General features: G+C 48.3%; 1 protein-coding gene across 1 annotated transcript in view; it reads left to right on the forward strand.

Annotated features, from left to right (window-relative positions):
• Positions 1–14,628, forward strand: part of LOC134949244 (cytochrome P450 2F2-like) — a 101,979-nt gene that overhangs the window by 39,313 nt on the left and 48,038 nt on the right. The window contains exon 4 of the mRNA XM_063937720.1: positions 4,725–4,885. Within this exon, the coding sequence (XP_063793790.1) occupies positions 4,725–4,885 (161 nt within the window). The remainder of the gene's footprint in view (positions 1–4,724; positions 4,886–14,628) is intronic.

The raw sequence follows: 14,628 nt of genomic DNA on the forward strand, positions 1-14,628 counted from the left end.
GGTATACAATTATGGATGGACAAGCGACTGCCGACACAGAGGTAGCTACAGCCGTGGACTACCGTACTGCGTCTGCTGCTAATATAGACTGGATGATAATGATATAAAATATATATATATATATATCACTACTGCAGCAGGACAGGTATATATGATATAATGACGGACCTGCTGGACACTGTCAGCTCAGCACTGCAGACTCCTAAAGTAAGCTACTAGTAGTATCAAGAAGATAGAAAAAAAAATAAACACCACAGGTAGGTGGTATACAATTATGGATGGACTGGCGACTGCCGACACAGAGGTAGCTACAGCCGTAGACTACCGTACTGCGTCTGCTGTTAATATAGACTGGATGATAATGAGATATAAAATATATATATATCACTACTGCAGCTGGACAGGTATATATTATATAATGACGGACCTGCTGGACACTGTCAGCTCAGCACTGCAGACTCCTAAAGTAAGCTACTAGTATCAAGAAGATAGAAAAAAAAAAACACCACGGGTAGGTGGTATACAATTATGGATGGACGAGCGACTGCCGACACAGAGGTAGCTACAGCCGTGGACTACCGTACTGCGTCTGCTGCTAATATAGACTGGATGATAATGATATAAAAAAAATATATATATATCACTACTGCAGCCGGACAGGTATATATTATATAATGACGGACCTGCTGGACACTGTCAGCTCAGCACTGCAGACTCCTAAAGTAAGCTACTAGTATCAAGAAGATAGAAAAAAAAAAACACCACGGGTAGGTGGTATACAATTATGGATGGACGAGCGACTGCCGACACAGAGGTAGCTACAGCCGTGGACTACCGTACTGCGTCTGCTGCAGTGCTAATATAGACTGGATGATAATGATATAAAAAATATATATATATCACTACTGCAGCCGGACAGGTATATATTATATAATGACGGACCTGCTGGACACTGTCAGCAGAATGCGTTTATAGAATAAAAACACCACACGACGAGTGTTTAACTTTTTCAGGCAGACAATCACAATATACTGGTGGTCAGTGGTCACTGGTCAGTCACACTGGCACTGGCAGTGGCACTCTGGCAGCAAAAGTGTGCACTGTTAAAATATGTACTCCTGTCTCCCCCACAATTAAGTTGTGTGAGCAGTGAGCACTCAGCACAGTCAGATATACAGTATTACATAGATGATGCAGCACACTGAGGGCACACTGAGGCTGAGCACAGATATGGTATGTGACTGTGTCACACTGTGTATCGTTTTTTTTCAGGCAGAGAACGGATTAATTAAACTGGTGGTCACTGGTCACACTATCAGCAAGTAGTACTCCGTCCTAATATGCTCCTCAAAATTAGTAAATCAAGTGTCTCTACTCTCTACTACTCTCTAGTCTACTCTAAACGGAGAGGACGCCAGCCACGTCCTCTCCCTATCAATCTCAATGCACGTGTGAAAATGGCGGCGACGCGCGGCTCCTTATATAGAATCCGAGTCTCGCGATAGAATACGAGCCTCGCGAGAATCCGACAGCGGGATGATGACGTTCGGGCGCGCTCGGGTTAGCCGAGCAAGGCGGGAAGATCCGAGTCTGCCTCGGACCCGTGTAAAAAGCGTGAAGTTCGGGGGGGTTCGGTTTCCGAGAAACCGAACCTGCTCATCACTACCCCATACCCCCCGTAATTGGCACTAGCAAAGGTAGAAAAATGCGCGCGCCTGCGGCGCGCGCCGGCAAAAAGGGTGTGTGGCTTTGTCGAAATGGGCGTGGCTTTGTGTGGAGGGCGTGGCATTGCAGGAAAAGACTACCTTATACCACAGTTTTGCAACCTGCACGCCCAGACGTTGGCCACCACAGGAAAGAAAAATAATCCTGATTCATGCCCCTTACATTATTTGTCATTTTTCCTCCTTATAGTAATGCCCAGTATACATTATTCCACATACTGCAATGGCCCTTAGACATTATTCCACACACGATAATGCACATGACACAATATGCACACACTGTAATGCCCCAGACACATTATGCCACACACCGTAATGCCTGTGACACATTATGACAGGAATCGCAATGCCCGTTATACATTATGCTACACACTGCAATGCCCCTGATACATTATAGCACATACAATGTCTGTGACACAGTATGACACACACCACAATGATCCTGAGACATTATACCACATACCACAATGCCCGTGATATAGTATACAACACACCGTAATGCCTGATACATTATGACACACACCGTAATGCCCATTACACATTAAGTTCTACAGTAAGGCTTCTAATTACTTTTAAATTACCTGCTCGTTGCCAGGGGTTTCATGCTCTTGGTTCCATGCACGGTGCCAGAGGTTTTCATGCTCAGGGTGTCATGCTCGTTGCCAGGGGTTTCATGCACTGGGTGTCATGCTCGTTGCTAGGGGGTAGTGCTTGTTGCTAGGGCCATGCTCCTAGTGCCACATATGCCCCCAGTGCCAGATATTCCCCCACAGTGCCAGGTATATGCCCCCAGTGCCAGATATGCCCCCCACAGTGCCAGGTATATGCCCCAAGTGCCAGATCTTCCCCCCACAGTGCCAGGTATATGCCCCCAGTGCCAGATCTGCCCCCCACAGTGCCAGGTATATGCCCCCAGTGCCAGATCTGCCCCCCACAGTGCCAGGTATATGCCCCAAGTGCCAGATCTTCCCCCCACAGTGCCAGGTATATGCCCCCAGTGCCAGGTATATGCCCACAGTGCCAGATATGCCCCCCACAGTGCCAGGTATATGCCCCAAGTGCCAGATCTTCCCCCCACAGTGCCAGGTATATGCCCCCAGTGCCAGATCTGCCCCCCACAGTGCCAGGTATATGCCCCCAGTGCCAGATCTGCCCCCCACAGTGCCAGGTTTATGCCCCAAGTGCCAGATCTTCCCCCCACAGTGCCAGGTATATGCCCCCAGTGCCAGGTATATGCCCACAGTGCCAGGTATATGCCCACAGTGCCTGCTCCCTGCTCCCCCCCCCCCCCCGTGTTGGAGGGACACGGAGCGCATCGCGCGTCTCTCCTGCGTCCCTCCTGGCTCTCCCCCCGGCTGGTCTAATAAAAGAAGTGCCGGTTCGTGAGCCAATCAGAGCTCACGAACGGCACTTCCTTAGACCGGCCGGGGGAGAGCCAGGGAGGGACACAGGAGAGACGCGCGATGTGCGTTCCGTGTCCCTCCAACACAGCAGGGAGGGAGAGGAGACCGCAGATTGACATGCGGACGCTCGTCCGCATGTCAATCTGTTCTAAGTCAGTGGCGCCCCCGCAGCCCCTCGCCCCCAAGCCACCGCGAGGACTGCGGGGGCAGTAGTTACGCCACTGTGTATATGAAACATAAATGAATTGTGTGAATGTACACACACTTTGTTTAATGCACAAATTTAATATAAATATTTGCTAAAACGACCTTCAGGCTGTGTGTATAAGGTGTATATGTAACATAAATGCATTCTGTGCTTAGACTTAGGTCCCATCACCATGATATCTCATTATAGTATGCAATTATTCCAAAATATGGAAAAATCCCATATCCAAAATACCTCTGGTCCCAAGCATTTTGGATAAGGGATACTCACCCTGTATAAATATGGAAATAGGAGTGGTGGTTGTATGATAGACAGAGTAGTAGGATTGCAGAAATACAGGTGAAAGCACAGTGTTGGAAGTGCTCAACGGCAGTAATTTGGTTTCAAGCAGAAAGTTTATGTAGTTGCAGAAATTAAGTAGAAGGAGGTGTTAGAACTGAGAGGATATGAGGGTAGGGGAGGAACAGCTCAGTTCAATTTATGTCACACTGTGCTCCTAGTTCACGTTATGCAACATTGCGCTGGCTGGGAGTACTCCTGAAGTACAAAAGCATTCCCGCTATGCGATTCTTTTGTACTTGTGCAACGGGGCAGGGACTGACATGCTGGGTGAGCTAGCCCTGTCATGGGCATCCCCCCGCATGTCAGTGTTACTGGTCGTAGATGTGCTAAATTTAGCACATCTACGATCAGGTCTGAATTAGGCCCATTGTGCACTAAGGGGAACATGTACTAAGCAGTGATACAAGTGGAGAAGTGAGCCAGTGGAGAATTTGCCCATGGCAACATTTATCATTTTCATACTATAACAGTATAAAGAGCAGCTGATTGATTGCCACGGGCTGCTTCTCCACTGGCTCATTTCTCCACTTTTATCACTGCTTAGTACATGTCCCCCTAAGTACATATTATGCCAAATAGTGACCTCAGTTCACATTATGCACATGATGTATCCCCACCCACATATGTTCATGAGAAGAAATGGAAAAAACATGTCCAACAACTGCAACCCATGACATGAATAAAGTACCAGCTGTATATTGAGGGCCAGTTTGCAGTATTTCACAGATGCCAACTGAATAGTCTTTCTGTACACTACATACATAGGGGGACATTTACCGAGCCAGTGGAGAAGTTGCCCCATCAACCAATCAGCAGCTCTGTATCATTTTATAGTATGCAAATTATAGATGTTACTTCAGTGCTGATTGGTTGTCATGGGCAACTTCTCCACTGGCTCACTTCTCCACTCTTATCACTACGTAGTAAATGTCCCCCTTGGTTTGCTAGTGTGCACTATTAAAGACTTTGGCGCTCAGCACAACAAAAGTCACAGATAGTATATATAAAGTGTTTTTCATTACTTTTTTCTATCTGTTTATGTCATAGGTTCACCAATAAATCCCAAACATCAGTTACACTGCTCTGTTTCTAACATCATTTGCTCTGTCTTGTTTGGGAAACGGTTCGATTATCAGGATAAAGACTTTCACAGCCTTATGCATTGCCTCCAGGACACCTTCGGGATCATGAGTAATCCTTGGGGGCTGGTACGTATTCCCTCAATGTCAAAAAGAAAATATTAAGGGGTGGTCCTAATTCGGAGTTGTACGCTAATGCAATTGCAATTGTGATTTTCTAGGCTACAGAGCTGCTAATATTAGCAAGTGAAACTGCCGCCCACAAATAAAAATAGTCATCCACCAAAACTACCGCAACTCAATCACAAATTGCACACACATACACAGCCTATACGCAAGAATGTTACACATCGACTGCTTGAGAAGGCAGAGCCGGATTAAGTCCATGGGGGGCCCGGGGTACTTAAGACAGTGGGGCCCCTATTCAAGAGAGGAGGAGGACGGGGCGGGGGGGGGGCGGGCGTCACATACCATCCAACGATCGACCTGCGCTCCCGTCCCCGCCAACCGCACAGACAGCTGAGCGACGGCTCAGCTCTCCAATCATGTATGAATGAAGCAGCCTGCCGCTCAGCCTTTGGGGCAGCCTACTTCACTCATATACGTTATTGGACAGCTGAGCCGTCGCTCAGCTGTCCTGTCTGTACGGCCGCCGCTGCAGTGCGGACGGGAGCACAGCACCACAGATCGGATCGGAAGAGAGAGCCGATCTGTGGTGTGGCAGGGGGCCCTTTTGGAAAGTGGAGCCCGGGGGTACGTATCCCCGGGACCCCCCCCTTAATCCGGCTCTGTGAGAAGGTCTATGGCTACGCAGACTAGATGCGACAGTAGTGCCATGTAGGTACCAAGTTTTTGTATACAGGAGCTCACAGCTGATGTCACATACACACCCCCTAAACGGCCATGACATGTTACCACCTCCAAACAGTCACTTCCTGTCAATCACTGTGCATCTGAATCCTCGTTTCAAATGCATACAGAAAGGTGCCTTTGTGCCACTGCAATCTGGGCTCCTTTCTATCGCATAGCTGGGGGCCGAAGGTGAAGGCAGGCATGCAGCTTCCATCTTTTCCTTCGGCGTAGCTGCGTGTGACATCACACAGCCACCCTGAAAACGGCGCTGACCGGCCCCTGTTTTCAGTATCCCACCACTGCAATGCCGTGTTACCGCCCTGCGAACACATCTGCCTGTCAATCAGCCTGTTCGCAGCCAATGTGATCCAATCGCATTAGCCGGGCATGCATTCGCAAGATGGTACCTGTGCATGCTCATTGGTACCTACTTGTGCCCATTGCATTCTCAATAGTGCCCTAAGCCCATATTTTTTATAATGTGTGACCGACCACCAAATATTAAGAATCCTTGTTGTCACGTATCACAATAAGCATTCTTTTTTTTGGTTTAAATGTATTCATTTAAATCTCTGAGACAACAGTAAGAAGTACAGTAATGACTTTATTTCCACCTACGGACACCGTGCAGATACTGTGCAAGCTCAGCTTTTCCAACTGCACATGTGCAATGTGGAGAAGGGTGCGCTATACATTGGAATGTCCTGCAGCCCACCAGAGAAGTATTAACAAGATCCCTCTCTGGCAGGGCTGCCCCATTGCAGTCACTATGCTTACCCCATCGGAAGATTGTGGTAAACAAGCATGCAACATCTGCAGAGCTTCACTTTCTAGATCTTGTTAAATTTCATCCCCATAGAAAACCATGAGGACAGCTGCTGCAAGGACTGCCATCCAGAAAGCAGGAGATGCAGTATCCCTCATATCTCATGCTGTCTTATTGCATTTAATTCCTCCCTAAACATGTGGAAACAGCAGTTTATGCATACTTTCAGTCAGAGCCAGCCCTAGCCAATGTAATGCTCTAGGCAAGATTTTGCATCTGACCCATCACCCCTCAGGCAGTGGGGCCCACCGGGGGGTTACCATGTGCCCCTGTGGACCAGTCCAACCCTGCATAATGCCACACAGTAATGTACCTTACACATATGCCCCACATTAGTAATGTCCATAATACACATAATTCCACACAATAATAACAATACAGATGTGCCCCTCATTGGTAATGTCCATAATGCACATAATTCCACACAATAATAACAATACAGATGTGCCCCTCATTGGTAATGTCCATAATACACATAATTCCACACAATAATAACAATACAGATGTGCCCCTCATTGGTAATGTCCATAATACACATAATTCCACACAATAATAACAATACAGATGTGCCCCTCATTGGTAATGTCCATAATACACATAATTCCACACAATAATAACAATACAGATGTGCCCCTCATTGGTAATGTCCATAATACACATTGGGGGTCATTCCGAGTTGTTCGCTCGGTATTTCTCTGACGTCCTAGTGGATGCTGGGGACTCCGAAAGGACCATGGGGAATAGCGGCTCCGCAGGAGACTGGGCACAAAAGTAAAAGCTTTAAGACTACCTGGTGTGCACTGGCTCCTCCCCCAATGACCCTCCTCCAAGCCTCAGTTAGATTTTTGTGCCCGAACGAGAAGGGTGCAGTCTAGGTGGCTCTCCTGAGCTGCTTAGAAAAAAGTTTAGTTTTAGGTTTTTTATTTTCAGTGAGACCTGCTGGCAACAGGCTCACTGCATCGAGGGACTAAGGGGAGAAGAAGCGAACTCACCTGCGTGCAGAGTGGATTGGGCTTCTTAGGCTACTGGACATTAGCTCCAGAGGGACGATCACAGGCCCAGCCATGGATGGGTCCCAGAGCCGCGCCGCCGTCCCCCTTACAGAGCCAGAAGAGCAGAAGAGGTCCGGAAAAATCGGCGGCAGAAGACGTCCTGTCTTCAATAAGGTAGCGCACAGCACCGCAGCTGTGCGCCATTGCTCTCAGCACACTTCACACTCCGGTCACTGAGGGTGCAGGGCGCTGGGTGGGGGCGCCCTGAGACGCAATATAAACACCTTAGGGGGGAAAAAATGCATCACATATAGCTCCTGGGCTATATGGATGCATTTAACTCATGCCTGTTTTTCCATAAAAAAGCGGGAGAACGGCCGCCGAGAAGGGGGCGGAGCCTATCTCCTCAGCACACTGGCGCCATTTTTCCTCACAGCTCCGTTGGAGGGAAGCTCCCTGACTCTCCCCTGCAGTCCTGCACTACAGAAACAGGGTAAAACAAGAGAGGGGGGGCACTAAATTGGCAGATAAATCTATACAGCAGCTATATAAGGGAAAAACACTTATAAAAGGTTATCCCTGTATATATATAGCGCTCTGGTGTGTGCTGGCAAACTCTCCCTCTGTCTCCCCAAAGGGCTAGTGGGGTCCTGTCCTCTATCAGAGCATTCCCTGTGTGTGTGCTGTGTGTCGGTACGTTGTGTCGACATGTATGAGGAGGAAAATGGTATGGAGGCGGAGCAATTGCCTGTATTAGTGATGTCACCCCCTAGGGAGTCGACACCTGACTGGATGGTCTTATGGAAGGAATTACGTGATAGTGTCAGCACTTTACAAAAGACTGTTGACGACATAAGGCAGCCGGCAAATCAGTTAATACCTGTACAGGCGTCTCAAACACCGTCAGGGGCTCTAAAGCGCCCGTTACCTCAGGTGGTCGACACAGACCCAGACACGGACACTGACTCCAGTGTCGACGGTGAGGAAACAAACGTATTTTCCAGTAGGGCCACACGTTACATGATCACGGCAATGAAGGAGGTTTTGAACATTTCTGATACTACAAGTACCACAAAAAAGGGTATTATGTGGGGTGTGAAAAAACTACCCGTAGTTTTTCCTGAATCAGATGAATTAAATGAGGTGTGTGATGAAGCGTGGGTTTCCCCCGATAAAAAACTGCTAATTTCTAAAAAATTATTGGCATTATACCCTTTCCCGCCAGAGGTTAGGGCGCGTTGGGAAACACCCCCTAGGGTGGATAAGGCGCTCACACGCTTATCTAAACAAGTGGCGTTACCGTCTCCTGATACGGCCGCCCTCAAGGAACCAGCTGATAGGAAGCTGGAAAATATCCTAAAAAGTATATACACACATACTGGTATTATACTGCGACCAGCAATCGCCTCAGCCTGGATGTGCAGTGCTGGGGTGGCTTGGTCGGATTCCCTGACTGAAAATATTGATACCCTGGACAGGGACAATATATTATTGACTATAGAGCATTTAAAGGATGCATTTCTATATATGAGAGATGCACAGAGGGATATTTGCACTCTGGCATCAAGAGTAAGTGCGCTGTCCATTTCTGCCAGAAGAGGGTTATGGACGCGACAGTGGTCAGGTGATGCGGATTCCAAACGGCATATGGAAGTATTGCCGTATAAAGGGGAGGAGTTATTTGGGGTCGGTCTATCGGACCTGGTGGCCACGGCAACGGCTGGGAAATCCACCTTTTTACCCCAGGTCACCTCTCAGCAGAAAAAGACACCGTCTTTTCAGGCTCAGTCCTTTCGTCCCCATAAGGGCAAGCGGGCAAAAGGCCACTCGTATCTGCCCCGGGGCAGAGGAAGGGGAAAAAGACTGCAGCAGACAGCCTCTTCCCAGGAACAGAAGCCCTCCCCCGCTTCTGCAAAGTCCTCAGCATGACGCTGGGGCCTTACAAGCGGACTCAGGCACGGTGGGGGCCCGTCTCAAGAATTTCAGCGCGCAGTGGGCTCACTCGCAAGTGGACCCCTGGATCCTGCAGGTAGTATCTCAGGGGTACAAATTGGAATTCGAGACGTCTCCCCCTCGCCGGTTCCTGAAGTCTGCTTTACCAACGTCTCCCCCCGACAGGGAGGCGGTATTGGAAGCCATTCACAAGCTGTATTCCCAGCAGGTGATAATCAAGGTACCCCTCCTACAACAGGGAAAGGGGTATTATTCCACGCTGTTTGTGGTACCGAAGCCGGACGGCTCGGTGAGACCTATTTTAAATCTGAAATCCTTGAACACTTACATACAAAGGTTCAAATTCAAGATGGAATCACTCAGAGCAGTGATAGCGAACCTGGAAGAAGGGGACTATATGGTGTCTCTGGACATCAAGGATGCTTACCTCCATGTCCCAATTTGCCCTTCTCACCAAGGGTACCTCAGGTTTGTGGTACAGAACTGTCACTATCAGTTTCAGACGCTGCCGTTTGGATTGTCCACGGCACCCCGGGTCTTTACCAAGGTAATGGCCGAAATGATGATTCTTCTTCGAAGAAAAGGCGTCTTAATTATCCCTTACTTGGACGATCTCCTGATAAGGGCAAGGTCCAGAGAACAGTTAGAGGTCGGAGTAGCACTATCTCAAGTAGTACTACGACAGCACGGATGGATTCTAAATATTCCAAAATCGCAGCTGATTCCGACGACACGTCTGCTGTTCCTAGGGATGATTCTGGACACAGTACAGAAAAAGGTGTTTCTCCCGGAGGAGAAAGCCAGGGAGTTATCCGACCTAGTCAGGAACCTCCTAAAACCAGGCCAAGTGTCAGTGCATCAATGCACAAGGGTCCTGGGAAAAATGGTGGCTTCTTACGAAGCGATTCCATTCGGCAGATTCCACGCAAGAACTTTTCAGTGGGATCTGCTGGACAAATGGTCCAGATCGCATCTTCAAATGCATCAGCGGATAACCCTGTCTCCAAGGACAAGGGTGTCTCTCCTGTGGTGGTTGCAGAGTGCTCATCTTCTAGAGGGCCGCAAATTCGGCATTCAGGACTGGGTCCTGGTGACCACGGATGCCAGCCTGAGAGGCTGGGGAGCAGTCACACAGGGAAAAAATTTCCAGGGCTTGTGGTCAAGCATGGAAACGTCACTTCACATAAATATCCTGGAACTAAGGGCCATTTACAATGCCCTAAGTCAGGCAAGGCCTCTGCTTCAGGGTCAGCCGGTGCTGATCCAGTCGGACAACATCACGGCAGTCGCCCACGTAAACAGACAGGGCGGCACAAGAAGCAGGAGGGCAATGACGGAAGTTGCAGGGAGACACGATCTCCACCCGGGGGAGTGGGGACTTCACCCAGAAGTCTTCCACATGATTGTGAACCGTTGGGAAAAACCAAAGGTGGACATGATGGCGTCCCGCCTCAACAAAAAAACTGGACAGATATTGCGCCAGGTCAAGGGACCCTCAGGCAATAGCTGTGGACGCTCTGGTAACACCGTGGGTGTACCAGTCAGTGTATGTGTTCCCTCCTCTGCCTCTCATACCCAAGGTACTGAGAATCATAAGAAGGAGAGGAGTAAGGACTATACTCGTGGCTCCGGATTGGCCAAGAAGGACTTGGTACCCGGAACTTCAAGAGATGCTCACGGAAGACCCGTGGCCTCTACCTCTAAGAAAGGACCTGCTCCAGCAGGGACCATGTCTGTTTCAAGACTTACCGCGGCTGCGTTTGACGGCATGGCGGTTGAACGCCGGATCCTGAAGGAAAAAGGCATTCCGGATGAAGTCATCCCTACCCTGATCAAAGCCAGGAAGGATCTAACTGTGCAACATTATCACCGTATTTGGCGTAAATATGTTGCGTGGTGTGAGGCCAGGAAGGCCCCTACAGAGGAATTTCAACTGGGTCGTTTCCTGCATTTCCTGCAAACAGGACTGTCTATGGGCCTAAAATTAGGGTCCATTAAGGTTCAAATTTCGGCCCTGTCAATATTCTTCCAAAAAGAACTAGCTTCAGTTCCTGAAGTCCAGACGTTTGTCAAGGGGGTACTGCATATACAGCCTCCTTTTGTGCCTCCAGTGGCACCTTGGGATCTCAATGTAGTTTTGGGGTTCCTAAAATCACATTGGTTTGAACCACTCACCACTGTGGACTTAAAATATCTCACATGGAAAGTGGTAATGCTGTTAGCCCTGGCCTCAGCCAGGCGTGTCTCAGAATTGGCGGCTTTATCCTATAAAAGCCCTTACCTAATTTTTCATACGGACAGGGCAGAATTGAGGACTCGTCCTCAATTTCTCCCTAAGGTGGTTTCAGCTTTTCACTTAAACCAGCCTATTGTGGTGCCTGCGGCTACTAGGGACTTGGAGGATTCCAAGTTGCTGGACGTAGTCAGGGCCCTGAAAATATATGTTTCCAGGACAGCTGGAGTCAGAAAATCTGACTCGCTGTTTATCCTGTATGCACCCAACAAGCTGGGTGCTCCTGCTTCTAAGCAGACTATTGCTCGTTGGATTTGTAGTACAATTCAGCTTGCACATTCTGTGGCTGGCCTGCCACAGCCAAAATCTGTAAAAGCCCATTCCACACGGAAAGTGGGCTCATCTTGGGCGGCTGCCCGAGGGGTCTCGGCTTTACAACTTTGCCGAGCAGCTACTTGGTCAGGGGCAAACACGTTTGCTAAATTCTACAAATTTGATACCCTGGCTGAGGAGGACCTGGAGTTCTCTCATTCGGTGCTGCAGAGTCATCCGCACTCTCCCGCCCGTTTGGGAGCTTTGGTATAATCCCCATGGTCCTTTCGGAGTCCCCAGCATCCACTAGGACATCAGAGAAAATAAGAATTTACTTACCGATAATTCTATTTCTCATAGTCCGTAGTGGATGCTGGGCGCCCATCCCAAGTGCGGATTGTCTGCAATACTTGTACATAGTTATTGTTACAAAAAATCGGGTTATTATTGTTGTGAGCCATCTTTTCAGAGGCTCCTCTGTTATCATGCTGTTAACTGGGTTCAGATCACAAGTTGTACGGTGTGATTGGTGTGGCTGGTATGAGTCTTACCCGGGATTCAAAATCCTTCCTTATTGTGTACGCTCGTCCGGGCACAGTATCCTAACTGAGGCTTGGAGGAGGGTCATGGGGGGAGGAGCCAGTGCACACCAGGTAGTCTTAAAGCTTTTACTTTTGTGCCCAGTCTCCTGCGGAGCCGCTATTCCCCATGGTCCCTTCGGAGTCCCCAGCATCCACTACGGACTATGAGAAATAGAATTATCGGTAAGTAAATTCTTATTTTTTTTCTCGCAACGGAGCGATTAGTCGCTAATGCGCATGCGCAATGTCCGCAGTGCGACTGCGCCAAGTAAATTTGCTATGCAGTTAGGTATTTTACTCATGGCATTACAAGGTTTTTTCTTCGTTCTGGTGATCGTAATGTGATTGACAGGAAGTGGGTGTTTCTGGGCGGAAACTGGCCGTTTTATGGGTGTGTGTGAAAAAACGCTACAGTTTCTGGGAAAAACGCGGGAGTGGCTGGAGAAACGGAGGTGTGTCTGGGCGAACGCTGGGTGTGTTTGTGACGTCAAACCAGGAACGAAACTGACTGAACTGATCGCAGATGCCGAGTAAGTCTGGAGCTACTCAGAAACTGCTAAGAAGTGTCTATTCGCAATTCTGCTAATCTTTCGTTCGCAATTTTGATAAGCTAAGATTCACTCCCAGTAGGCGGCGGCTTAGCGTGTGCAAAGCTGCTAAAAGCAGCTTGCGAGCGAACAACTCGGAATGACCCCCATAATTCCACACAATAATAACAATACAGATGTGCCCCACATTAGTAATGCTAGTAGCTTTTTTTTTTTTAAACTTACTTTTGCTTGCTAGCTTGCTGGCAGTCAGTGTGGCTGTGCGCCCCTGCAGCTCCCGAAATCCATAACTGCGCTTTGTGAGGTGGGGGTGGCAGGCTGGGTGGTGCCATGGCTGTAGGGAGACAGTGTCGCCACAAAGGCCCATGGGCATAGGCGTGCGCAGCACATTTTATTAGGGGGTGCACGATTAGAGTGGCATGACTAGCATCGCCTACTGGGCTATAGTGTGTGTGTGTGTGTGTGTGTGTGTGTGTGTGTGTGTGTGTGTGTGTGTGTGAATGTATATATATATATATATACATACATACATACAGTGGTCGAAGTGGAAATTGTAAAGTGGGGGTATGGAAAAGTGAAGGTATGACCACTCAAAAGGGGACGTGTCCTTCAGTATAGTTTGCCACATTACATACCCATTATACACATTATGCATCACAAAAGTAGGACCTCTTATACTATCTAGTACTGGTGCCCCTTTCACATTATAGCACATGGTATGAGCCGAAATTCACATTATAGCACACTGAATGAGCCAAAATTCACATTATACCACACAGTATGAGCCTAAATTCACATTATAGCACAGAGAATGAGATGAAATTCACATTATAGCACACGGAATGAGACGAAATTCACACTATACCACACAGTATGAGCCGAAATTCACATTATAGCACACAGTATGAGCCAAAATTCACATTATAGCACACAGAATGAGCCAAAATTCACATTATAGCACATAGAATGAGCCGAAATTCACATTATAGCACACAGAATGAGATGAAATTCACATTATAGCACACGGTATGAGCCAAAATTCACATTATACCACACAGTATGAGCCGAAATTCACATTATAGCACACGGTATGAGCCGAAATTCACATTATAGCACACTGAATGAGACGAAATTCACATTATAGCACACGGAATGAGCCAAAATTCACATTATACCACACAGTATGAGCCAAAATTCACATTATAGCACTCGGAATGTGACGAAATTAACATTATAGCACACGGAATGAGACGAAATTCACACTATACCACACAGTATGAGCCGAAATTCACATTATAGCACACAGTATGAGCCGAAATTCACATTATAGCACACAGTATGAGCCAAAATTCACATTATAGCACACAGTATGAGGCCTCGGAGATGGTGCAGAGAAGGATTGAGGATGGCAGAGGAGGCTGAGTGCGGCGGGGGTGCAGCGTAGGAGGAGGCAGAGGGCAGCGGCAGTGCAATGGAGGAGGACGGAGGAGGCTATGGTCGGCGGCCTTTGGTGGTGCGGCACTGCACTGGCTCCTATACCCGGCGCTACTATTACAAATCTGCTGCAGACCGGCA

The sequence above is a fragment of the Pseudophryne corroboree genome, chromosome 8 (genome assembly GCF_028390025.1).
Source record: "Pseudophryne corroboree isolate aPseCor3 chromosome 8, aPseCor3.hap2, whole genome shotgun sequence".
NCBI lineage: Eukaryota > Metazoa > Chordata > Amphibia > Anura > Myobatrachidae > Pseudophryne > Pseudophryne corroboree.